Source organism: Clytia hemisphaerica, unplaced genomic scaffold, assembly GCF_902728285.1.
Source record: "Clytia hemisphaerica strain Z4C2 unplaced genomic scaffold, Clytia hemisphaerica genome assembly, whole genome shotgun sequence".
In the NCBI taxonomy this organism is placed as follows: Eukaryota; Metazoa; Cnidaria; class Hydrozoa; order Leptothecata; family Clytiidae; genus Clytia; species Clytia hemisphaerica.
In genome coordinates this window covers 162,102-189,034 of record NW_027104328.1, presented here as the reverse complement: position 1 = coordinate 189,034, position 26,933 = coordinate 162,102, and the positions used below count along the sequence as shown (strand labels likewise).

The window sequence follows — 26,933 nt, the reverse complement described above, 5'->3', positions numbered from 1 at the left end:
AGACTGGCCAAAGTCCTTGAAAATAAAATATTGCTTCATAAGGTCTTACGATTTCGTTATGATAATGAATAAAATTCCCTTACTCCAACACGCTACCCTGAAGTTAGTTTATGCACTCTTCATGGACCCGAGGGATGCAATTTGATATTCAAGGGTTTCAAGTTATTCTTTAATTTGAGGTAACCATTTTGGATCGGCACAGGTTATTAAAGAAAGATGAAAATACTCTACTCTTGTTTCCTAGGAACCTTTTGGTCAAGCCCTCGTTACTTTCTTAAAACGAAGATGCCCACAACTGATTGGACTGAATGAAAAAGAGCTTCCAAAAGCAGTGCAATTACCAAACGAAATCATTTCGACAACATTGCAATGCCTACAAGTACACATTGCGTGAGTTTCTTTTTAGGATATTCTTTTTTATGAGAAAAGAGATGCTCCTCTAATGATGATAAAACAGAATTTTTCTCGTAGTTTTCTCGAAATTTTGTGCTTATGTGGCGCTGAAGGGGAAGAAAGCTGCCCTTTCTTTCGTTTAAAAATGCTGTGTTTTCAAGTTGTGGGAGATGTGTTATATTGAACTTAAGTATATATAAGCTGTGGTGTTAGATGTCTTCTTATCCTTTATAATTAAACATCCTGTTTTGTGAATAAACTGAAGACCTTGCGCTGTCAAAAAATATTTAAAATAGAAATTATATAGTCACAAAACACCTAAAACATTTTCAATATATTTGATAGTCTCTTGATCTGATTTCACTTTCTTCTATATTTTTCACAGCACGTTGAGTAAAGACACAAGTGACGCTGTCAAGCTTTTGACTACCAACCATGGTCCGGTCATGAAGTCTCGGATGAACAGTTCTTCGTCTCTTAACCCCCTCATAATGCCTCCTAGCAAAAGATCAGATGGCTTTAGCAGTCCTTCTATGGGTGGAATGAGCTCATCTCCTATTGGTAGTCAGGTAAGCTCTACCTTGTCTCTCGTAATAGTCGTTTGGGAGAACGCGACGGTCTTTTGAATTACTAATTACTCAAGCATAAATTTTCCTAATGATATCGCCATATAATTGATAGTCTTTTAAAAACACCACTGTTATCTAGGGACACGATAATTTATACCGTTTTTACTGGCTGAGGGAAGAAAGTCAATGTCACTTAACTTTACTAGCTGGCGTCAATAAATGATCGTCTAAAAGAACATAAAATAAAAAATATATTTTAAAAGACATATCTAGTAAAATCAACCAAAATGAATAAAAGAAAATAAAAAACGACAAATCCAATCAAAATTGCGGCAAGATGAAGACAGAGCCTGAAGTCAGGTGTGATACCAAAGAGTGAGCACTTCCTGCTACCCACGATTCACCTGTCATCTTTACCAGAAAAACAGAAGTAGTGTTGATCAAGTAATGTATACTGGAGTTATTTTTTATTCAATAGCCTGTCGCGTTCTCCCAAACGACTATACACAGCTATACAATGCCTTGTTTTTACACAATTGTTATTGACTTTTTCAGCCTTTTTGAAGCAAAAATTTCAACTCAGTCTTTCAATCAATATCCTGTAACCTTTCATATCGAACAAAGACAATGCAGAAAGTTGAAGCTAATAAATTTATCTACCTATGTGTATAAACGCCGTATCTAACTAAGAGAACTGTGTTTCTGTTTACCAGGGTCGTTAACCTTAAAAACCAGTGTTCATTACATTGACATTGTTGTAATTCTTTATAGTTTCAGAAATCTGTAGTTTGACCAGCAGGGGGTGCAGACACAGGGTACTGACCCATAGCCAGGTGGTGGTGTCTATTTTTGCATTTCAAAAAAGTTAGTACCCGGTACTACTTTGGGGTGGGGTGTGTATTTTTCACTCTTCAAGCAAGTACAGGATACTATTTGGGTACTTTTTCACAGAATTTTGCTGTTTTTCAATAAAAAAAGTAGTTTGTTGTAATATTTTGACTTTTTTCAAATATTAATTTTTTTGATTTGAAATTTTTTTAATCGACAAATTTGTTTTACTCTTTTGAGAAATTTTTTGATTTTTTTGAAGACAAAACTTCCAAAATGGTCAAGAAGTGTGTGATGAAAATCAAAGGACAAAAGCTTCTGACTCCATCATTGATAGTTTGCTTGAATTATCTGTCAATTTTCAGTCTGAAAAACTAACAATAGTACCCCTCTCTTGGTCTAATCTGTAAAATTTAAGATTTTAGGGGTGGTGTCCCTATTTTTTACAGCAAAAATGAAGTAGTACCCGGTACTAAATATGGGTGGGTGGTACTAAACAAAATTTTAGTAAAAAATCAAGTTAATAGTTAGTACCCTATGGGTTTGTACCCTGCCTCTGTACCCCCCCCCCTGGTTTGACCCTTTTAAATTCCTACCCTATCCCTAATCCTACGTACCTAAAGATATATGTGATTTCTGTATAATAAAACGTTGCACATGTGACGATGTGTGACCTCATTTTTTGGATGACATGCCTTGATCATGTTTCACACATGACTCTGTAAAAGTGCCTTTTTATGTTTTGTTTACTTAAGAAATTTGAAACTGTTATGTGATGGCTTTGTATGTATGTAACGTTCTGTTCTAAAACTCTTGACTATCAAATGAAAGTACCCCTATAATATAAATAGTTCTTGCTATATAACACGACCAGACAAGTTTTGTGTGTTATGAGATGAGTGTATTACTTCATATTGAAGTAACTTTTAATTTTTAGCCTGACCCTTTTTCCTCGTCATCATTTGGTATCGGTTCGTCAGCCTTGGGAGGCGGAGGTTCGAATTCAACATCCTCAAATTTGTCACCATTTGGCAACTCTAACACACTCGGTGGGTTTGGTAGCTCATCTGCTTTGAGCAGCCTTGGTGGATTGTCTTCTACAACCAGTAAGAGCGGTGGTCCACTTGGTTTCGGGAATCTACTGAATGGCCCTGGTAGTGATCGCCCTGGTTCTATGTCAACAATGTCAAGTAGCCTATCACAGAACCCACTCATTTCTCAAATGAACTCAAACAGCCAAGGAGGTATATTTTCGATAACTTTTTTGTTTTTACCAAGAATTTTTGACTTTTTGTTTTCTCCTCCTTCTCCAGCCTTCTCATATGATTATCTTGAGAATCCTTTCCAAACAATCTTTTCTTTGGCTAAGCAAAACCAGCGACAACACAGCCAATTTTTTAAAGTAGTTGAAAGTTTTGTTCTTACAATAACCAATATTTCACTTAAATTCCCAAACTATTCCTATCTCATCAGGATTTGGCAATTCTGGACTCGGAAACTCTGGACTCGGTAGCTCTGGACTCGGTAGCTCTGGACACGGTAGCTCTGGATTCGGTAGCTCTGGACTCGGTAGCTCTGGACTCGGTAGCTCTGGACTCGGTAGCTCCGGACTTGGTAGCTCTGGACTCAACAATCAACCAGGAGGAGGCCTCGGTTCTGCCGGAAGCATTGGTTCTGGCTCTGGGCTAGGATCCGGCCTGGGTGGATCAGGCCCCTAGGATCTGGCTAGCCCTGGGCTAGGATCTGGTCTTGGTGGATCAGGCCCTGGGCTAGGATCTGGTCTTGGTGGATCAAGCCTTGGTGGATCAGCATTTGGTTCTGGTGGACTTGGTAATAATGGTGGTGGACTAGGGTCGAATGCCGCAGATGCATTTGCTGGACAGAGAAGAGTTGGCGGATTCTCCTCATTCAATCAACAAAATAACTCTGCATCGATGGCAGTCAGAAATGCTGACAGATTGAAACAGGGTTAGTCTTTTTAAGGTCTCAACCAAAATGTTAAACTAGAGTGCTTGAGTTGAATTTTAGGGTAAAAGTAGCTAAACTTGATTTTTTTATAAATCTCAAGAATAATAACTCAATTTACATTTTCCAAACCCAATCAGATAATCATTGAAGCATTATATTCACTTTTCACCGAACTTGTGTGAGTTTCTTGCAATAAAGAAGGAGGCTAAGGCTGGGCTTAAAAAATTGTTGGTTTGCCGTCACCCGACCCTAGATTTTGGAGGTGGGTCGGTCGGTCGGAATTGTTTTTTATTTTGGCGATTTTTGAAATTTTCGTTAACAGTTAAGGGTTAACAGTTGGTTTACGTTTAGGTAATTTTGAATAAAAAACTGAAGTACTAGCAGGGAATTTACGATTCTTATGCTTGAGACAAACAAGATACGAGTTTTGATTTTTTATTGTTTGAAGTTTTTGAAGGAAAAAAAATCTTCTTTAAAATGGCAATAAAATTTTTTGGGTCGGCAGGTTTCGAGGTAGGGTCGGTCGGGTGACGGCAAACCAACAATTTTTAAAGTCCAGCCTAATATAAAGTGATTTTAAGAGACTATTTCACCAACCTTAGCTGCTGCAGCTGGAGACATCTCAGCAGTGGTACCAGGAATGGAGCAAAACTTCTCCAAAGAGGTTGACGATGAAGCAAACAGCTATTTCCAGCGTATCTACAATCAACCACCAAACCCTACAATGTCCATCGATGAAGTCTTAGACATGTTGAAAAGATTCAAGGATTCCGTCGACCAAAAAGAAAGAGATGTTTTCCTTTGCATGCTACGTAATTTGTTTGACGAATACCGGTTTTTCCCGCAATATCCTGAGAAAGAACTTCATATCACCGCTTGTTTGTTTGGTGGGATTATCGAGCAAGGTCTAGTCACATACATGGCCCTGGGTATTGCATTGCGCTTCGTTCTAGAGGCACTCCGTAAGTCACCAGGCTCCAAGATGTACATGTTCGGCACAACAGCTCTTGATCGTTTCAAAACTAGACTGAAGGATTATCCACACTATTGCCAACATTTAGCCTCGATTCCACACTATAAAGAGTTTCCAGCGCACCTCGTGGAGTATATCGAGTTCGGACAACGTAACCAAGAGCCTCCAAGCTCTGCTCTTACACGAAGTAGTATGGTGAGTACGGAATTACACCTCTTTTCAATCAAATGTGTTAGAATAAGTGGATTTTTGGACCTACCCTGGTGGAGGTCCTAGAAATCAACCTTTGTCCGTCCGTCCGTCCGTCTGTTACCAGCTTTTCTCGTGATTGGCCCATTATAGTTTTTTTCTGATTTTTGGCACAAAGATGCAAAATGGCAATGCTCAAAATGTGACGGAGCCCGATTTTCAATTTTTGGATTTTTTCGGTCCTGAAGTTTCAAAGGAACTAAGTTTTCCTTCAAATATTCACCATCCAGCTTACGCATACGGTAGTATCAAAGTTTTTCAAGCGTTTTATCGTTTGCAAGCTTGGACTTGCTTTCCCGAAAGGGAATAGGTTTAAGAATAGCTGAGAAATTAACGAATCAATTAATTGCAATACCACTCTCTGAGCAAATGGAAGCAAGGATGTGATCATACAATTTTCGAAAATTGTTGATTTGTTTAAAAAACATATATATTATGGCTTTCCTTCGTGGTTCGAGACTATCACGTCATACCAAGCAAGATGTTCATTATTTACCATAACTATTTTTTTCAGATGAACTCACCGAGCTTCAGTAACTTTTCGAGCACCACAAGTAGCAGTAGCAGCAGGGTACCCGGCTTCAACACGCCGCCCGATTCTGTTACTCCGCCGCCGATGGGCCAAGCACCTATACCAATCACGACGGCCAAAGTCACTACTTCAACCAGCACAGGTATGGAGTTTGAAAAAGAGCAGAACCTATACTAGACGTCATTTATCTACGCAGTAAATTCTATTTTACTTTGCGACTTTTTCGAATGTTTGCAGCCTACTTTTTTCGGTTTCAAACATTGATTTCAAACTTGTGAAGCTGCTTGAACAAAAAATCCCGGTTTTTGGTGATGTACTCGCTAAAGTTTAGCAGGGTGGTTGTATGGCGTCAATCATCTTTATCTGTTGGCGCGTCGACGCTGGCTTGATATTTCATGCGCTATATTCCTTCCTGGTTTAAACTTCAATCTCTTGACGCATTGCATAGCGTCAACCCCTGTTATTCATTTTACAGTCTATTGATTCTGTTTGTTTTCACTTCTGTCTACCATCTTGAATTAACCATTATAGTCAATAGAATAGAAATGTGATTTACCTAAAAAACGAATATATTAAATCAACAAATATTTTATACTAGGTATAGGACTGGGGGCTACTTAAAAAACCTTTAATGCGGACCTAAGGGCTGACCTATGCATCGATTGTTCAGTGTATTCATCCATTTATCCTCTGTTCAATTAGTGTCAAGCACATCAGCATCGACGACCACCACCAGCACAACGACCACCACTACCACAGTGGCATCAACCACAACAACTTCTTCAAAGAAAGAGGTATTTAAATGTGATTTACTCTTATTTACCGGGTGGTCCCAGTCATTCTAATTCGCGTCGGCATTCGGCTATTGCCGACACAATACCGACGTAAATTTGGCTTTTGCCGACGTAAAAGTGCTTACTTACTATAGAACCAAGAAGTTTGTGCCGACGCTAATGAGCCTGAATAAGGAAGCCTGGGTCCTAAAATATGGTCCGTGGGGTTTGAAAAGTTCGAGAATAAAAAGTGGGCCACCTATTAGACACCTGCGAGCATTAATTAAATCAGGTCGCGTTTGAAAAGTTAAATTGCTTTTTGGTCAACATCATATAAAAGTAATGAAGTAGTTATTGGATACTTTAAAAAATTTTGAAAATTTAAATTCTTTACTAAACTGAAGAAATTTTCATCTACTGCGTTCGGAGCATAAATATCTAAACAGAAATTTATTAAATATATTTTACGTAAGAACAATGATTTCAAATGATTTCTCAGAACTCAAATGTTTTTACTCAAAAATAAAGGTGTGTTTAAAATAATTCATTGTGTTTTTCGATCATTCCATTTATCGTACGTATGCGTTCAAACCTTGTCACAAAAAAATAATAACTCGAATCTTTTAAACCCTCACTGCCGTACATCACTTTTGTTAGTATTTGGATAAGAAAATGTAGTACCCAACTCTCTTTATTGGTCCTTAAGACTTGAGGAGTATTTCCTTTACAATTGACCCAGGTTTTCTCATCTCATTTTTTGGTTCCGAGTAATGTGCAACAAATGAATTAAGTTAAGAAACTCTCTGATTATTTAACATTTTAATGAGGGTTTTTTCAGTCTACAAGAGCGTAGTTTATTTACTATTGACATTTGTTCATTTAAATTACCTGGAATTAAAGCGTAAGACTAACTCAAAACTCGTGTTTTTCATGATACTCTGCAAAAACTTGTATTTTTCCCACCCAATATATGTATAACTGTAAGAGAGAGACTTGGTGTCAGATTTTTTTACAATATCCCCGGCAATATCATACATTTTTATTCGATCGATTTTCCTTACAGCCATCGATCGCCATCACGACGAACATTGATACTTTGTTAGACGCAACGGAAGGTGAAATGACCCAACCTAATGAATCCGTTCAAGACAAAGTCCATTTTATCTTCAACAACATCTCTGCTAACAACCTCAAGCAAAAGGTTCGGTACAATCTTTTTATTTTCTCCTTGCATTATGTTGTCAAGACTACCAATTTGCTTAGAATATGGATACTTTGAAAATGTTAATGCCAATTTCCTTTAGGACACTTTGAAAATGTTAAGCCATGATGCTCAGACGGGGCTAACTTTAGTTCATTAAAATGGTCAGTTAGCTGCGAGAATTTGAACTTGTGCCTACTGCAGAAATTTGACCAGTTGGTTTATTAAAAGATTTTATTTCTTGGCTTTTTTTTTCAAAATTTCTTTCACTCTTCCTAGGCAACTGACTTGCGACAAGCTATCCAGCCTGAGTTCAACCCTTGGCTGGCTCAATATTTGGTGATGAAAAGAGTCAGTATCGAACCCAATTTTCACCAATTATACTCCGATTTCTTGAGAGCTGTCTCCCAATCGGAATTGAGCAAGATGGTGCTGGATGAAACCTTCAGAAATATCAAGGTCAGTAAAACCATTTTCTGTTGAACGAAGTAATATTATTTATTCCTTTCGGTTTTAGCAAATGAAGTCCTTTCAAAATCAAATACGTGTGATCTGTGATAGGCTACATTTCCTTGAAAAGCTTAAAGAAAAAATTTTCGAAATTTGTCAATGAAAAATAATTTTACTCGATCTTACTGGATGGTAAACAATTTCCTCATTTAAAAAAAGTGAAACGAATGTTTCCTTCATTGTTACAACCGTCTAACAATCATTCTTTCTTTGGAAACTAGGTTCTACTTCGATCAGACAAAGGGCCAGCCAATTTCTCAGATCGATCACTGTTGAAGAATTTGGGTCACTGGCTTGGCATACAGACGCTCGGCGACAACAGACCAATCCTTTATAAGGACCTCGAAGTCAAGTCACTCCTGATTGAAGCATTCTTCAAAGGGCAACAGGTATCTATTGTTTAGTGGTTTAGTCGAGGGTGAGCCTAGTTGACATGGCAACAATGTATTTTAGTTACATGATTATCAAGTCAGAAATGGTCTATGAGTTGAACCGCCCATATTGGTGCTATGAAGTGATGCAAGGGGAGCGGCTGTCTCCAATCTGCCTATCCGGTCGAAAACTAGCGTGACTTGACGTATGTCTGCGTCTATGGTCATATTCACTGTGACATATTGGAATTGGAATTGAAATTAGAATCCCAAATGTAGCCAGTCATCAATCTTTTATTTTATGTCTAACAAGCCTAAGTACTAGTAATCATCAGTAAATCATAGTTTTCTATTGAAAAAGGGAAAATTTTAACGTCATTTTTGTTATTCAAATTGCAATAGTGAAAAAGCTGTAATAGTGCAATTAACGATTAATCGCACTCCTCTAAAACAAATCAGATTCGAGTAATTTTGCACGACTGACGATTACTTTAAAATCCTGCTGTCAGAATCATTAACTACTTCGTTTTTGGTTTGTATATTCAACATGTTTCCTTTCTTTTTAGGATCTACTTTACGTGGTTCCTTTCATTGCAAAGATTCTTGAAGCATGTGCTAAAAGTAAAGTAAGTAAAGCTTGTATGGTCAAGTAAGTACCTTAGACGAGGAACATTCTTGCAGTGCAGGAACTTAATTTGACTGAACGATCGGCTTTTTCAGGGAAATACATTAAAGCTGGTGCTGGTGGCAGAAAAGTAAGATTAAAGAGGGAACTTCATTTTGTGGTTTCTGATAAAATATCTGAAAAAAACATGGATATTTCAGAAACCTCTTTTTTATATTTGTGAAGATTTAAAACACTTTTTACTTCTACCAATAGGTCTTCAAGCCACCGAACCCTTGGCTGATGGGAACAATGGCAGTTATGGCTGAACTCCATCAAATGCAAGATTTGAAATTGAATCTCAAGTTTGAAGTTGAAGTGTTGTGTAATACGCTGACTCTCGACTTGAAGGTACGTAATCGATGCTGCGATCCTTCCTTTAGATTGTACTCATTGAGTTTGAAGCCCGAAGGACTAGAGTAGAATCTCTAACCTTTCGCAGGCAAGAAAAATTGAAGCCACTTACTTCCCATCCAGAACGCGTCTAGAACGCGCCGCAATCATGACGACGGATTGTATCTAGCGGTTCCTTTGTTTTTGAGGACTGCATTTTTTGTGGCAAAGTGGTGGTAAGCTGGGTTTACAAATCTTTATTTATTGGAGTCGGTTTCTTTCATAGTGGTACGCTAATCTCGTTTTGCCTTGGCTCATTACTTTGTCTACCATATACTTTCAGTTTTTTAACTAGATTACCCAGGCATTTCTCTTTTTTTTCGCTGAATATCTTTTATTCGGAATTGAATAATCAAGACATGAAAAATGACTATATTGTAATCTGTTTTCAATGAATAATCGAAAATGTACTGGAGATGACATGTAGGCGTTAATAATGTGCGCGCGCTCTTTCGCGAGCGTGATGCGTGATGAAAGGCGGTCGTTTCAGTGTGGTTTACATCCACACTGTGATTTAGTAGAATAATTTAGACCTCTGGCATGGTGCAGTACCCACAGCAAAAAAAACATCATTTTATTCCTTCTCGAACAAAGGCATTTTCAATTTTACAGTTGACGCTCTTTAATTCGACTTTCTAAATTTGATACACTCCATTATTCGATAATATGGAATGTCACCGTCTACAAGAAACTCTTAAACGATGCTCTACAATTTGATGCCCTCCCTTTTTCGATGAAAATCTAATACGTCTTGAAATCAAACTAGAGAGCGTCAACCTATACTACAAAATGCCTTTGCAATGGCGTAATGAATGTTTACTTTTCGGTCTTCAGGAAATCAACCCATCATCGCTTTTGAAGGATCCTGAAATCATGAACAAAATTCATCATCAACTAACTCCACCAGAGAAAGATAAAGGTAGAACTGACATTGCTTCTCTACTATTGTCTTTTTCCCTAGCCATTTACGCATCTTGGGTCGACGTGTGTTAAAACTTTTTGATAAATTTTCGTTGTCACCTGGTCACCTGCATGCAATTTTACCACTGTCTTCTTTTTTGATATTTTATGCTGAATTTGTTATGGCAATAATGACCAGCGGAAACCTTTCATATATTTTTCAATGCTCGCTTCCATTTTTTAGGCAATGCTGGTTCAGAGCAAGTCAGTGCACTTCAAGGTCCACCACAACCCACTTTCGGTTACCATGACATCACTATCGGTGCTTTACAATGGCTTGCTCCTCATATTCAAGTCAACCCAAGCGTAAGTCGTTTGAAATGACTACTATACACTTGTCGAAAGTTTTAAAACTGACTGGAAAGGGCATATCCAGCTGCTTTTTTAGAGTTGAATGTTTTCTTTACCTCCGCATTTCGATGAATCCATTTTAGCGTCGTTTTTCTGGCAGAGATTCCGATAGTGGGTATTTTCGAAATCCTTCGATCCTTTCACGGCAAATCCACTAACCGTTTTAAATCTTTTGAAAAAAGGACTTTTTTGTCAAAAATTTTTAATTACAAAAACAATTCTAGATTGATTGTTGTCCTTTTTCAGTTTAGCCGTGAGTCTCAAACTTTGATTATTGGACTTTGATGTGTAATATAAAGGGTGAAGAGATTTTAGTTTGCAACAGCTAATTCATAAAGCATTAACATTAAAGATCTTTCCCCTTCTTTGCCTTTCAGATCCAATTGTTCCAACAGTTCCCACACCTGAAGCAATGTATACGACCAGCTGTGGAGCGTTCAGTTCAAGAATTGTTGTTCCCTGTCGTCGAACGTTCGTTGAAGTTGGTTCTTACAACTGCTGAGATGATCGTCAAAAAGGTTAAAGAAGTTATTTTCATAAGAAATCATGGTTAATCGGGACTGTTAATCAGAGGAAAAATCTTGAAAATGTCTGACCAATAGAAAGGAGCGATTCGATGATTGGTCCTTTATGGCCTAAGAACAGTTTCATGATTTCAAAACGATCGGTTTGGTCCTAAAGTAGTTGTGTTTTAATGTAGATCGACTATTTCAGGGGGGGTTCAACATCCAGATACCAGACCCATAGCCGGGTGGTGGTGTCTTTTTTTTCTTTAAAAGTCTGAAAAGTCAAGTTGGTATTGATGGGGGTGGGTCCCCCTTTTTTAGAAAAAAAGAGTTATCCTCAGTTGGTATTGATACCAAAATAGGGGATGGGTACCCCTTTTTTTAAATAATATGATTCAGAAAGTTGGTATCCATATCAAAATGACAGCAAAACTTTCCTAATTTTTGCTCATTTTCTATTTTAGCATATGACATTTTTTGTGTTGTGTTGAAGAAAGAGTATTTCAAAAATGAGTTTTTTTGAAGTTTCTCTTAGTACCCTGTTTGTGTGGGAGGGGATGGGTCCCCTTTAAACAGCTTTAAACTCAAATTTGGTACTAAATTAGGGGGTGGGTCCCATGATATTTTGTCAAATTCAAAAAGTCATGTTGGTATCGATACCAAATTAAGGGGGTGGGTCCCCCCTTTTTCTGAAAATTATGATTTTCAAGCTGGTATCGATACCAAAATAAGGGGGTGGGTCCCCCCTTTTTCTGAAAATTATGATTTTCAAGTTGGTATCGATACCAATTTTGGGGTGGTGGTGTTAACTTAGCTCAAAAGGTCAAAAGTCAGTTTTTTGGGCTATGGGTTGGTATTATAAATGTTTACCCCCCCCCTGACTATTTCAGAGAGGTTCCGGCGTCGCCAATTGCCACCAAGGGACGGTTGGGGTCTCAAAACGTTGAATATGAAAATGATCTTTTTGTACAATATTAGTTCAGATTTGTGCGTCACTCTTTTTATCATTCAGCAAAGGCTTTTCAACCCTAGTTGCACCCATGATTGGACCTTCAAAAAAATATTTTTGCTTTCCTACTTAGACTTTTCAATTTTTTATCACTTTATTTTCATAGGATTTCGCTCTCGATCCCGAGGAGACACGAATGCGATCGGCTGCGCATCACATGGTACGAAATGTAACGGCTGGTATGGCTATGATCACATGTCGTGAACCCCTCTTAACCAGCCTGACTAACAACATCAAAAGTAATCTCATCGCTACACTGAGGGTAAGTGCGTCCTACTATTCCGCTTGTTGTTTTAATTTGTATGTGAGATAAAAAGAATTTTAAAGATTGACTACTCAAAATGAAACATTGACGAAAAGCCAACACCGGGAGATTACCGAGTTTATGTATGTGTGTTTTTCAGCGACGGAGACGGTAAAGTTCTAATTTGGCTAGATTAACCAGCCGAGGACGACGGTAAATCAGCAGTTTTACCGTCCTCGATTTTGCGGGTCAGAACTGCGGGTTATTCCGAATCGCTTCAGTCACTTTACCGTCCTCAAAAGTGCAAATACATAAACTCGCTATTGCCAACTGCCGACGGTCAGCTCGATCTTCAGGAAACTAATAATGAATGCTATAAACCAAAGGAAATCAAAGATGTACTTCCACAAATTTATTAAATGATTGATTAAATAAACAGTCCTCTTAAGTGAATATGTTGTATATATTTTTTCTAGTAGACATTCTTTGTCTTTTCCTTCTTCTAGAACGCCAACCCACAACAGAAAGATCAACTTGAACAGATCGCACTATCAGTAGCTACCGACAATCTGGAGCTCTGTTGTGCGTTTATCCAAAAGACTGCCGTTGAACGAGCTCTCCAAGAAACTGACAAACGTCTCACTAACGTAAGTTTTATTTGATTACAAACTCCATTTTAATTTCTATATAGAGTAGTCCAGTGGTAGGGCATCCGGCTACGGTGCGCAAGATTGTGGGTTCAACCCCCCAGCCGGGTCATACCAAAGATTTCCAAAATGGTACTTGATGCCTCTCTGCTTGATGCTCAGCAATTAAGAGAAAGGTTAAGGGTAAGTGGAGCCATCCAGGAAGAGTGGCGCCCTCCCCTACCTTCGGGTAGATAGCCATCTAAAGAGGGGCCTTCGGATCGCCTCCGACTGCGGTCGCAGACTTACTACTTACTTATATAGGGTCATTCCGATAATGTTATCAAATGGTTCAAAGGTTGCGGCTTAACGCGTTACTTAACGGAACCCTTCCTCTGGAATGGCCGTATATTCCGTTAAATAGTTCATTTTTCGATAGCGTTCAAATCTTTTTAGAACTTTTCCGGGACACTTTAAGATCCGATTTTAATCAATTTATTGCAAATTCCTATAATAAGTGGTGGTCATTTTGGGGCTGACTAAAAAGAGCGATTTCTTTACTAATTTTAAATGAATGCTAGAAACCTATTCAATCCCGTGTCCCTTTCAACTTTAGGAATACGAATTACGTAAACACGCACGGTCGGAGAACAGACGTTATTGTGATCCTTTCGTGTTAACGTACCAAGCGGAACGAATGCCGGAACAGATCAGACTCAAGGTAGGATTTGAATTTGTTTTTTTTTGAAAGATTTGAAATAAGTTTGCACAGCTTTGCGAGATGGTTTGAAGGATCTACGGAAGAGTAATCTCCATCAAAAACTTTAAACAAAATTTTAACGCCCTGTATCAACAAGTATGTGGTTATTTTCTCGCCTTTCTTCGATAAAAACTTCAGTGTTTCTCCTTGTACGTGATGAGCATGCAATTCAGGTTTTTGTATTATCCAATACACCTCAGTGCTCAAATTCTTCTGTCTCAGAAGAATTTGAAGATTCTTGTTTAGACAACTTTCCATCTACAACGAAACACTGCGGAACGCATTGATCACTGATCATTAAATCTTCCAATTACCACCTAATGTGGAGATGGATTTCTCCCATTTCAGTGTCCAGTCAGTAGACAAGTAGAATGCCTGCGAATGGCATGGTTGCGAGTCTCGCCGGATCCATTGGTTTTCCAACTATTCTGGTGGCTGGTCAGAAGACAACACGAGTAGAGTTACTGTATTCTTATCACCTAATATACTTTTTTTAGGTCGGTGGAGTGACTCAACAACAGATGACAGTCTATGAGGAATTCGCTCGAAGTATCCCTGGATTCTTACCACCACAACCAGGACAGATCCTTGAACCCTTCCCAAAACCATTGCCAGAAAACCAACCAACACTGTTGTCTCAATCAGATGTCCATGTCACCGACAGCCATAAGGTAAAATTCGAACTTTTTTTTACCAAGCTATACTTTTTTCCATTTAATTCTTTGCAAAACTCAAAGACAAACTACGTACCTTAAATTACTTCAATTTAAATTGATTTGAATAATATTCGACACGTTTTAGCTATGTCAGGCATGAATATTAAACGTTTTATCAAAGTTAAAAATTCTCATTGAAGAACAGAGCTCAATTTACGGGAACGTATAAAATTGTACAAAGAGGTCGGTGGTTGTAAATTCAACATTTTTCTGTAAACATCTCTCGGCGTTTTGAAGTATCACTTAAACTGTCCAATATGAGCAATAGGTATTTTAATGATCAACTTGTCCGCGTGGCCGATTTATGACCGCACGGGAATTTCTTAGACGGGCGGGCGATCTTTTTGAGGTTTTAATTTTAATTTTCCCCTCTTCCAGTCATACATGCCCGACGACGTTGTACACATCCTTGGTAAATGCGCGGCAGAGATCGAGCAACACATCCACCACATGGAACAACAAGTACAACAAATGCTCGTCAACCCTGCTACACAACATCTTGCTCAACTACACAACCTCCTTGACATGGTCGTCAACGCTCGTGTCTCAAGAGATAACTTGTCCAGCTTGAGATTGATTCGCAAGGTATCTTATTCCTAGCTTCCTTGCTTTAGCGACTAATAGCGAGTTAATGTATGTATGTTTGTACTCGATTATGTGGGTCAGAACTGCGGCCTTTTCCAAATCGCTAAGGCTTCCCGCCGTCCTCAAAAGTGCAAATACATAAACTTGCGAATTTGTCTTCACTGACAGCCCAGGTTTCTACAGCTTTCAAAATAGATCTATTTTAATGAAGATATTGGCCTGTCTGGGACTGCTTGTCGTGATCCTGTCTATTTTCAACCTGTTGTTTCTCCACTTAATTTTCTGATTTTCTAGTAGGAAGGCCAGTTAAAGACAAAACAAGTTGTTAATGTCAACGCATATTATTACTTTTGATGTTTCTCTTTAGGCTGTCGAAGGGGTACTTGAAACAGTCCTGCCAACTGACGCCGAAATGGCTTTACGTTACAAAGATTGCCATCTCATTGTGTTGCGTGGCTTCCAAGACCCACGTGGTTACGGCCCGTTATGGACGGCCCGACAAGTATTGAAGGTCTTAGCTGAATTACCGCCAGATGTTCGATTCAACTTTGACGGTATCGATATCCTTTGTCGTGCCCATCTCCTCACAATGAGAGAGTTTGATGTCATGTTGGCACAGGTGAGCCACCGTTCTTTCTTTCCTACCAAACATTGCTTAACTATAAAATACATAGAATACATTAAAGGGATAATCAGATGGTTTGAGATATTTGGCACGTGGATTCTTTCTATTGTCCTGAGCAAAACCTCAAAATATTTTTGACTAACTATTGTTTCCATAGTCTAGAGATTTTTTTGAGTTTTAGTAAGAAAACGATTAAGGAACCCATTTCTAGAAATTTCAAATTGTGATATCACACTCGTGATACTCTTATAAAATAAGTTGAACTGTTAGCTAAGTCTATTATGAAACTAGTTTTAATGTCGGACGGGATAGGCAAATCGATACTTTGCACTACTATTAAGATTGGATTATTTGATTGACCTTTTACTTAATCTCTTGATTTTTCTATCCTTTAGTGGATGGAAAATGGCCACAACATGCAAGCTTTACAATTAGCTGTCCAACTTTGTCGAATCTATTTGATCGAAGAAAAATCACGCAATATCATCTCTGAAGTGGACTTCTCCAACACTTTGGAAACTCTCACACGTGTCTACCAAAGCCGACAAAATGCCGAGGGGTAAGCAAACAGCTAAAATGTCACAAAATGTCGAGTAAAGCTCTTGTTAGCTGAATATTGCAAACATGAACATATTTTGTTCAAAAAGTCCAAAGTATGAGGTATTTTTATGTCCAGCCAATCAGTGCTTTATTCGGCGTTTTTTCGAGACTTTTTACATACATCTGCGAATAGGAAACTTGTGTATGAGATTTTTATTGGACTTTAGACTGGTTAAATTATTTGTTTAATGCTAGACATGTAGCCTATACTAGACGCCACCCGGTAAACATTCGATTTTTTGACGTCACTTTTAACTGTTGAAGCTCCTGCAGTAGCAGAACATTCGAATTTGCGTCAAAGCACTTGAAAGGCTTCAATTTTTCGAAAATCGTCAAAGTGGAACTCACTAAGAAACGAGATGAGAAATCCCGGTTTTTAGTGAGGTGCTCACTACTAGACATGCATGGCTTATAAGCAGGTCCTAGGTCCCCCCTAAGAATTTAGGTGCCCCCTAGGATTTAGGTGGCCCCTATTGGAAAAATATTCTAGGTGGCCCCTAAAAGTTCAAAAATTAGCATTGTGCTAGCAAATGCAATGCAATGATTTCATTTGAATAAATTCATCTTTTTTAAAGAAAGTTTTTGCAAACCTGTGCAAACACACAAATTTTGAAAAAATGTACTCAATCAGGATTTAGCCCCCAGTTCATTATGTAAAAAATTAGGTCCCCCCCCTAGCTCAGTAGGTGGTCCCTGGCCAAAGACTATTTGTAGGTACCAGTTGCCTGAGACCTTTTAACCCCCCCCCCCCTGCGAGCAGGGGGGGTGAAGCCATGACATGCCACTTCGAATATATCATCAAAATATTGTCCGCGTTAAGAGTCTGGGTTATAGATATTTGTCGGATAGAAGATTTTGAATTAAACTCTCATTTCTTGATTTAAAGATTCTTTAATTTTAGTTCTAATAGAATTACAAAATTATGATTAGATTTTGAAATCAGGCCTTCTTGCCAACTAAATAACACTAACCGCAATAAAGGCCGATGCGATAAGGACCAAGAAAGCAATAAAACAATTACTAATGTACATTGTGCATCGTTCGTTTTTAAGAAGAATTACATAAATTAAATAATTTCAAATTTAATAACCCTATTAGGCTTGTGTAGAGTTTAGATAAAAATGGAAAACTGAAATATTCTAAAAGAAGAAAAAAAAATTGAAAAAATCTTTCAGGCTCTGCATTGAGCAAACCTGAGCCTTGTGATTCTTATAAAAAGAATTAAAAAGAAACCAGGAACATTTAGTTCTCTTTTATCTACACATTCTTCTTTAAGCATTTTAACTGTTGATCTGGATGATAAGAGTAGTTCCTGGCAGTTCCTCAGCTCAAGTAAAACGACATCCGTTAGCGAACTTCACATTTCGAATCTCATCAATAAGCATTGTTTTGAATTGCACGCTATCCAAATCTTGTTCCCAGATCACTATTGTTCCATCCTCTTTCTTAACGAACGGCCGATCATTCTCATCTAACAAAACTTTAATCACAAGATCGGCACTTCCGAAAATTCTACTGTCGCGCTTGTACTTGCACCCTGCTAATTCATCAGTTTTCCGGATAATATCAATGTGTAAGTTACAGTGCGCCCTATTGATGAATTCTTCATATCCATACTGATCGTTATATTCATCTAGCTCGGTACCATCGGCCTCGGCGTCATCGGGCCTGTAACCAAATGTGAACCCTTCAGGGCCACTCAACCTTTCGAGGCTATAACTTGCAAAAGTATCGTAATATCCTTGATATACTTGAACAGAATAGACTGTTATCTGGGATGAAAACTTATGGTAAAGAAAATGAATCAATCTAGTAATAAGCCGACTTTCTTCTTGAAAGCAACTATCTTCTTCATTGTTTACCACAAATTGCATCCAAAAGTATATATGGGTTTTACATTCTTCAAAAAGAGAATTTTGAAGTTTGAAATTTTCATGGATTTGAAAAGCACTGCTGTCTGGATTTTTCAACACATCCAAAAGCTCTTTATTCAGATTTCCCAAGTAGTTATATAGTGACATGTCATAAGCAAAATACAAAAAATGTTTGAGTGGAATCCACTGGGCTGTCATTGGGCAGAGACGTCCGCTCATCATGCATAAAAAGATGACTGTGTAACCTTTAACTTGTTGGATGGATTTCAATTTTGCTGTAATGAGCGCATCATTTTTGACTGTATCTGTCCTCGCATTAACATAAAGTAGTTTGTCCTGCTTATTGCCAGTACTCTCAATTTGATCAACAAAATTTAAAAAATCATCTTGATGGAATCCTTTGGTAGGGACTTCATTATCTAGGAAATTTGCGGTGATCGTGTTTTCTGTTAGTTTAACGAGGCCACCTCTGTTCGGAGAAAACAAAAACATTTCAAAGCAAGTTGAACGCCTTAGTAACATTTCAACCAAATATTGTGTGGAGTTTGCAACCATTTCTACTTCTCTGTAAAAATCTACCTCTTCATTAAAATCCAAAAAAATCATGATCTTTTTTTTCTGTGTTGCTAAGCACTCAGCCTTTCGGTTTGACACGTTCCTTTCATCCTTTAGTTTTGCACCTTCCGTGAGTGTCCATTGAAGTAAAATCAAAATCGAAAAAAACTTCGTCATTTTCCCTACCTTTTTTGCTTGATAACTTGAGAATTTTAGTTGTGTTGTATACACAAGTGGCTCACAAGTTTAGTCAAAGAGAATATTCTCAAGTATTTATTAGGTTGTTCAACAAGTTGACCTATAATTTTATGATCTGCTCCCTATAGCAGAAGTATACAATCATGTACCTCGCATTATATAATCCATCTCACATCTAATATTCACAGTTTCGAAGTTGAACAAATAAATTCAGTCTTCCATTAAAATTCATAAGCTCTCAATTCGCATTTTTTTTTTCTGACGTTTTCGTCGCTTGGAATGTATTCATTTTAAAATTAGAAAGGCTTGGTGACGTTTGTTTCCTTCATTGTTCAATTATTAAAACTCACAAAGCCTCGCCATGCTTGGATCATGTGCCCTTAGGTTCAACGTGTGATTTTCTTGTCCTTGCAACGTTCTTGAACTTAACTTCCTTGTCAATTGCTCTTTGTCGCCATCGTTTGATTCAAAGAAGTAATTTTTTCAACCTGGTCTTTAAAAATCGCCGGAACAGCCGAAAACGTAGGCGTAGTGGTGTGGTGGCCATCGCTCTTAACTTCCGTCTGGGAGGTCCGAGTTTGTTTCCTACCGTAGTACTACGGTTCACTGGGCAAGTGAACATACCTTTGCCTGGGTCAACCCATACCATGTGAGGGGAATTTGGTACCACTACTCTGATACAGGAGTGTGGGTGATATGCCAGACATTGTGGTGTGTGGTGTCTCTCATCCCGTTCTGCGCCTGCGACGAGCTATTTACTTAAAAAGTTATAAAAAGGTAATGCCTTTTTACTAATAATTACAATATCTTAAGGTAAAAGAATTTTGCTTAACTTACTTATGAAATTTGAAATGTACAAAAAGTTTGTTAATGACGATTCTACGCTTTTACTAGAAACCTTTTCAATCACCTTTAGACTTGGTACCCTATTGGAAGGAATTCACGCAAACGCTCAACAGCAGCAGCAGCAGCAGCAGCAACAACAACAACAACAACAACAACAACAACAACAGCAGCAGCAGCAACAGCAGCAGCAACCACAACCAAGCCAATCGCAAGCACCGGGAAGTTCATTATTTGGTGGCCGTTCGGGTACCAGTGGGTTACACGGACTCTCACAACACGATGACGATATCGCCGGACTACATGAAAAGGTATGGTAATATTTTACGAAATATTATATATATTAAATATTATAATATTATATTTTTTAAGGTGATTATAGCTACATTCTCTCACTGTAATGTCCGTTGTTTCCTTTCCTTTTGCTAGTTAACCGCCCCTTACGAGTAATTTTACAGACTCGATGTGTCGGGGAGAATCTTGTGAAAGACATAGCATAATATCTCATTTCGGCTTCATTTGTATGAAACGTTCGTTTACTGGTTGTACTAGTACATGAAATAGTCCTATTTTTTGGGTGAGTCGTTTCGCGGCAAAATTGCAGGACAGGGCGCATTCAGGCATAGTCGCTATAACAATTGGCTACGTAATTTAAAGTGGTTATAAGTCTTTTATAAATCTTATTTAATAGGTGGAATACTTATTACGCGAATGGGTTCGCTTGTATCACCATCAAAGCGCTGGTAAATACAGCGAGAAGGCTTTCCAAGCATTCGTTCCACAGCTACACCAATACGGTATCTTGAAGACGGACGATTTGATCACTCGATTCTTCAAATACTGCACCGAGATCTGCGTGGACCTCACCTACCGTGCCCTTCAGGACTATGTAAGTCTCCCTTTTTCTCAACCTCAAATAATTTCTCTGAATGAAATAAATGTCACTCCTTTTCCTGGATCAAGGAGTTGGACCCACACTCTGAAATCTTTTTAAGCGTGTTGTTCTATGAGTCTTTGGGGAATTAAAACAGTCTATTGCTTGGACTTTCCCCCTTTCCCCCACTTTCTTGTCCTTTCAACTCAAAAACTTCGATACGTGTCTTCTGCACTGTTTAGAAAAAATTACGTTCCTATTGAGCGTTCAATTAAGTAAGGGGCGAAAGTTCGCGGCTATAGTGTCATGTCAGCTGGTAGTAAGTTCGTGAAGGTGCATGCTTGAAAAAAGCGTTTGTTGATTGAATCTCAATTATTTTCATTTTATTCTACAGGCTCAAAGTCCAACCATGGCTCGAACCAAATGTTTTCCAACCATCGATGCGTATTGCCGTCTGATTGCTCTCCTTGTCAAACACTCTGGTGACAACACCAACAGTATCACCAAAATCAACTTATTGAACAGAGTAAGATGAACCCGAAACCTTATAATACAATAATAGGTCATCAGAGTTATAAGAAAATTGTTTCACCAGTCGGGAAAAAATCAGTCACTACCCCGACTGCATAATTCATCAAATGCGCCCTAAGTGGTCAAATGCTCAATGATTTAATCCAGAATTGATCCTAGAATACGGCACACATCAAAAGGGCTGCCTTTAACAACCTATGTAAATACTGACAATTTCGAGAAATTCTGAGCTTCTAAAACATGAACTATTTTTCGTGTTTCATTCTCTAGGTATAAAAAAACCTATGTGAATACTGATTATTTCGTTTCTTTTCAAAGTACCGTGACTTTATAGTCTGTACTACGAGACTACAGTATTGGCAAGGTGCTTTAAAACTAGTGAATTCTAAAAAATCCTCTCTAGGTATTGGGTATCATTGGAACTGTTGTAATGAAGGATCATGAATACCGTTTGATCGAATACCAGCAACAAAGTGATTTCCACCAGTTGGCATACCACAGAATGTTCGTAATGCTCCTGTTAGAACTCAATGCTCCCGAGCCGGTCCTCGAAGCCATCAACTTCCAAATCTTATCATGCTTTGCCAACGTTCTCCACGACCTGAGGCCATCCCGCGCTCCAGGGTTCGCGTACGCATGGCTGGAACTGATCGCGCACCGCACGCTCATGTCGAAACTCTTGCTCAACTCCCCTCAACAAAAGGTATGACCTTACTTTATACAAAACGAAGGCTGCTTTGTATATTTCAAAAATTCTATCAATTGGTTATAGTTCATAAACATATCAACTAAAACACCTGGTTGTGTTATTTATTGACATTGCTAAGACCAAGCCAAGCATATAAGCAATCGAAATTTTTATTTCCAACAAAAAAGTGGTAAATAAAAATCAATGATTTCAATAATAAGTGCTGCTTTTGGTTCATTTATGATGTGGTTTGGTTCATTTATGAAGTTCTATATTATCCAATGTGCTATATATTCCCAGTCTGAACAAACATTTCGCATCGCTATGGTAGGCTAAATCATGTAAACCTGATTATTATCCATCATTCAGGGCTGGGTGCTTTATCACCAACTATTGATCGACTTGTTCCAATTCTTGGCACCTTTCCTTCGAAACGTCGAGCTTGCCAAACAAACTTACTTGCTGTACAAGGTAAGACATAGATAAACTGACATTCTTTTAGTCTTGTCAAAAGGTAATCGAATTCCGAAGATTCACAATGCTTATCACTTCATAAGATTATAGATAAGTTACTTTTGTGCAGCAGTGTTTTTTGTATAGATTATCTCTATCAGGCCTTCTGTGGCATTAAAACTAAAAATTGAATATCTTACATTTACAGGGTACATTACGCGTATTATTGGTCTTACTACATGATTTCCCAGAATTCCTTTGCGACTATCATTTCTCATTCTGTGACGTCATCCCGCCCAACTGTATCCAAATGAGGAATTTGATCTTGAGCGCTTTCCCGAGAAATATGCGACTCCCTGATCCGTTCACGCCGAACTTGAAGGTAAGATTTTTGTGAGAGAAGTTACGAAAGTTTTTCAATGGCTAAAATTTTTGTATTCGAAGATCTTCCAAAGATTTATGGCCTATTTAAAAAATATTTTTTGGCTGAAGAGTCTTGAAATTAAATCCAACCGCACGAAGTCGACATACATCAAATAATGTTTCTGAAATCAGCATTGTATTACTGCAATTTTCACTAACTATACGAATTCGCGAAACTACAGATCGTAGCTGTACATTTATTCCTAGATTTCACTGATCTCCATTTTCGGAAGATTCATAAAAAGCATCTACGTCTCGAAATTTGAAGAATCTAGGCAAATCTGTTTTGTGAAATTGATTTTCCGCTCAAAATAGTAACAGAAAGTAGCAGAAAGAAAACGTGTTTTTTTTTCTCCTGAATTGATGATTTCAATAGTGTGAGCTTTCTATTCGTTAGGTTGACTTATTGAACGATATCTCCCACGCTCCTCGCATTAACACCAACTTCTCAGCGGCCATCCATCCGTCCTCCTTCAAACACGATTTGGATTCGTACCTCAAGACTCGTGCACCTGTCACCTTCCTCTCTGAATTGAGAAGCCATTTGCAGGTGAATTAAACTCAGAGTGTTGAACAGATGATTATTTGGAATCGATGTAGGTGGGGGGGGGGGGTGGGGGGGTACTACGGAAAGTGTTCTCAAAGTCTTCAGTGAAATTTTTTATCACAGGAAAAAATTTTGATTCCCGAGGCTATTAAAATGTATACTTCCGGATCTGGAAATTTTAAGGGCTCTTTTTAGCTAAAGGTGTAAGAAAATTTGTTCGAGTCGAAGAGAACTCGTGGTATAGTGAGTATATGGAGACTCTTTTTCGTCTAGACTGGAAACGACCAGAGCAACAGGTACAACGTGCCTCTGATGAACGCGCTTGTGTTATACGTTGGTACACAGGCTATCGCTTACATCCAAAACAAGAGCAGTACGACCTCCATTGCTACCATCACTCATTCATCACATATGGATATCTTCCAAAATCTTGCTGTCGATTTGGATACCGAAGGTATAGATTTGAATACTTTAAGAGCAGAAACTTTCGCGAGGTTGCAAAATCGCGAAATTTCGCGAATTTAACTGTCGCGAATTTTACTTTTGGAACGAATTCAGAGGATATAACTTTCGTGAGTTTTAGAATGTTATTTCATTTTGCAGGCAAATAAGCGAGAAAAATGCACAAAAACTGAAAACTGAGTATAAAATAGCAAAGGTGTACTTTTCGTGGAAAAAACTTTCGCGAATTTCTCGTGTAATTTCTTACTTGGCAGAAACTTTCACGAAAAAGGGCAAAAATCGCGAAAGTAGATAGGGTTGATATTTTTAAATAATAGCCCAATTAATCTAGGGCTTTAAAACAGTGATTTGATTATTTCTGGCAAAGACTGGGTGTTTCCGTAGAAAACATTACGTCATTAATATCATGAATTGGTCCAATCAATAAAACGTTTACATTTTCTATCTTTAGGACGTTACTTGTACTTGAACGCGATAGCCAATCAGCTGCGTTACCCGAACAGCCACACCCATTACTTCAGCTGTACACTGCTCTACTTGTTCGCCGAAGCAAACTCCGAAGCTATCCAAGAACAAATCACAAGGTAAGAACAAGATATTCATGTTTTCTTCATAAGTATTGCGCTTATAAGCATATCTAGGCTCAGATATGGCAAACATTTAAAAGCATTGTTAAGCATTACCTAAACTTACATTTCCTGATTTTGCCTGTTTTTTTACGGATTTTCAGAATCATCTAACCACCTTTCATAAGCATCCTTATAAGCATATTTCAGCCTTGTCAAGCCCTCGACCTGAGCATCTCCGAGCCTGTTTTTGAATTTGTGTAGCGATTTACCAATTCAACTGCCAATTGTTAAAAGATCCATGGAAAGGGGTTGACTGGCTAGAGTTTACCAGGGTCAAGTGCTATCAAGTTTCTTAACTTTTGCATACATGCGAGACACAGGCGTATCATTTATCCTGGTGAATTTGAGCTTAATCACCCTCTGGTGTTAGGATTGAATTAGATCATCAGGGTTAATATAGTATGTTTATTGTTATGAACGCTCGAATGATTTTGGTTTAAATGAATGATCTTAACGATCATATGCTATGCTTTCTGTTTCTCGAGCTCTTCTTGATATCCTTTCTGATTCAAATGCAAGAATTTCTTTAAATGAAACAGGTAAATGTAAATGGAACAAGGATTGTCTTTTTATTAAAGAATGGCTCGTCTTCTTTGTTTTCTTTCCAGAGTTTTGTTGGAGCGTTTGATTGTGAACAGACCTCACCCATGGGGTCTCTTGATCACCTTCATTGAGTTGATCAAAAATCACAATTACAAGTTCTGGAGTCACGACTTCGTACACTGCGCACACGAAATTGAAAAGTAAGTGGCTTTATTCCATACCAGTATTTTATGGATATTTATTTTGAGGATAGGTTTTGGCTGAGATAAATTAAATCCTCTGTAACTTTTGAGTAAGTGATCTGAAAAAACATATTGAAATTATACCATGTAAGAAATTTTGTCAAGGTTTGTGAGGTCTTTTATTGAACTTGTTACAACTTTGGTTGAATCAAGTTCACTTTTTGAAATCAATCTTTTTGTAAAACTAAGTTTGTCAAAATGTGTTAGCTTCTCAATCTCACAGCTAATTATGAATTTATTGTATTCTCCTTTCAGACTGTTCGAATCAGTAGCTAGAAGTTGCATGCAACAAAAACAACCCTCCTCGAGAACTGAAAACGAGGCTACTGACGGTTGAACAAAACCTCGAAAAGGAAAAATGTAAAAGCCCTTCGTAAACAAGAAGGGAGCAGATTACCAGAGCCTTGTAACCTCGTAACTGAATAAAATGAATATCGAAACTTGTCGTTTGTAACAACAACAAGTCGATTCACAAATTTATTGTGGATATTTTGTAAATAGTATAAAAGAAACAGACAATAGACAAACATTACACTGGTTGACTACATGTAGAATATTATAGGATTAAAGTTCTGATCATTTTGTCACAATCTTGTGGATGAACCATACCGTTGTACCGTCTTGGACAAGCATTACACTGGTTGATTACATGTCGTACCGTTGTAGTCCTGGTCATTACACAATGCTGGATGAATCATACAGTACCGTCTTGGAAATCGATCATGTATTCAGATTGACTTCAATGGAGATCCATCAATCCCTCTATGGAGTGGAAAATGGAATTATCTCCAAAAAGTTATTCAAATCATTTTTACTTTTTATCACACTTTGGAATCTTCTCTCTTAAGCCTGTTAATTCTTCAGTAAAATGACACTTCCAAGAAGATTGTGCTAATGTCTCGTTCTTATTTCTAAGCTTCTGGCAATCCATTGTATTTTAATTTTTGTGTTGGACTGAAAGCAAATCGAGATTTATGGGCTACAGTACGGAACCAAAGTATTTTACGGTGAATTTGAATATTATATGAAATATATTATGACTTTCATTTTTTTGATTTGTAAAAAACTGGCTTTTTTTACAGATAGTTTGTCACATTGGTATGAAGTATACAGTTAGTTAGAGGTTATTTTTTAGAAAAACTTCAAAAGAAACCATGAACTACTAATTATGCAGGAGTAGTTTTTTTTCATTCAGTTTATGACATAATTTTTATCAAAAATAAAACTTTTTCTCTTATTAAATATTACTTTTTGTTCCTTTCTTTTTCATTGTTTAGTAGTAGAGTAACGCTACCCCTCGACATTTGACTGTCCTAAACATCTGACCGAAACTTGGTACAGGGACCGTTTAGGTCCGAAGGAAGAACGCCCACAAAGCCCTCAACAGACAGTTATTTTCGCACATGGGAGGTGAAGGATATATAGGAAATATTGTCCGGGGTAGTGAAAAATTTACAAAATGAATGTTCGGGGGGTCAAAAGTCACAATTTCCGGGAGGTAATTTTTCAAAAAATTTTTATATCCCCACCCCCAATACTCAATTTTTTTTCTGCAAGAGCCCGTAATGAAGCTAACTTTGAAAGTGTGTTCTTCTCATGTGTTTGTAGTGTTTGTGATAGGAGAAACCCTGAAAGTTCAATAGTTTTCTACCAGAATCCTAAAAA

General features: G+C 37.9%; 1 protein-coding gene across 1 annotated transcript in view; it reads left to right on the top strand.

Moving 5' to 3' along the window:
• LOC136817745 (CCR4-NOT transcription complex subunit 1-like) overlaps positions 1-26,510 on the top strand; it is a 39,656-nt gene extending 13,146 nt beyond the window's left edge. Inside the window, exons 16-49 of the mRNA XM_067074058.1 lie at positions 245-390; positions 779-962; positions 2,728-3,034; positions 3,264-3,500; positions 3,552-3,758; positions 4,361-4,926; positions 5,495-5,654; positions 6,215-6,306; positions 7,349-7,486; positions 7,766-7,945; positions 8,218-8,385; positions 8,934-8,993; positions 9,248-9,382; positions 10,259-10,343; positions 10,569-10,690; positions 11,113-11,253; positions 12,357-12,512; positions 13,001-13,141; positions 13,737-13,841; positions 14,378-14,551; positions 14,975-15,181; positions 15,549-15,800; positions 16,202-16,365; positions 19,950-20,187; positions 20,568-20,765; positions 21,145-21,276; positions 21,685-21,984; positions 22,339-22,440; positions 22,631-22,804; positions 23,243-23,395; positions 23,666-23,846; positions 24,306-24,438; positions 25,092-25,226; positions 25,524-26,510. Of these exons, the coding sequence (XP_066930159.1) occupies positions 245-390; positions 779-962; positions 2,728-3,034; positions 3,264-3,500; positions 3,552-3,758; positions 4,361-4,926; positions 5,495-5,654; positions 6,215-6,306; positions 7,349-7,486; positions 7,766-7,945; positions 8,218-8,385; positions 8,934-8,993; positions 9,248-9,382; positions 10,259-10,343; positions 10,569-10,690; positions 11,113-11,253; positions 12,357-12,512; positions 13,001-13,141; positions 13,737-13,841; positions 14,378-14,551; positions 14,975-15,181; positions 15,549-15,800; positions 16,202-16,365; positions 19,950-20,187; positions 20,568-20,765; positions 21,145-21,276; positions 21,685-21,984; positions 22,339-22,440; positions 22,631-22,804; positions 23,243-23,395; positions 23,666-23,846; positions 24,306-24,438; positions 25,092-25,226; positions 25,524-25,605 (5,955 nt within the window). The 3' untranslated portion in view covers positions 25,606-26,510. The remainder of the gene's footprint in view (positions 1-244; positions 391-778; positions 963-2,727; positions 3,035-3,263; positions 3,501-3,551; positions 3,759-4,360; positions 4,927-5,494; positions 5,655-6,214; positions 6,307-7,348; positions 7,487-7,765; positions 7,946-8,217; positions 8,386-8,933; positions 8,994-9,247; positions 9,383-10,258; positions 10,344-10,568; positions 10,691-11,112; positions 11,254-12,356; positions 12,513-13,000; positions 13,142-13,736; positions 13,842-14,377; positions 14,552-14,974; positions 15,182-15,548; positions 15,801-16,201; positions 16,366-19,949; positions 20,188-20,567; positions 20,766-21,144; positions 21,277-21,684; positions 21,985-22,338; positions 22,441-22,630; positions 22,805-23,242; positions 23,396-23,665; positions 23,847-24,305; positions 24,439-25,091; positions 25,227-25,523) is intronic.
• Positions 26,511-26,933: the final 423 nt, after the last annotated feature.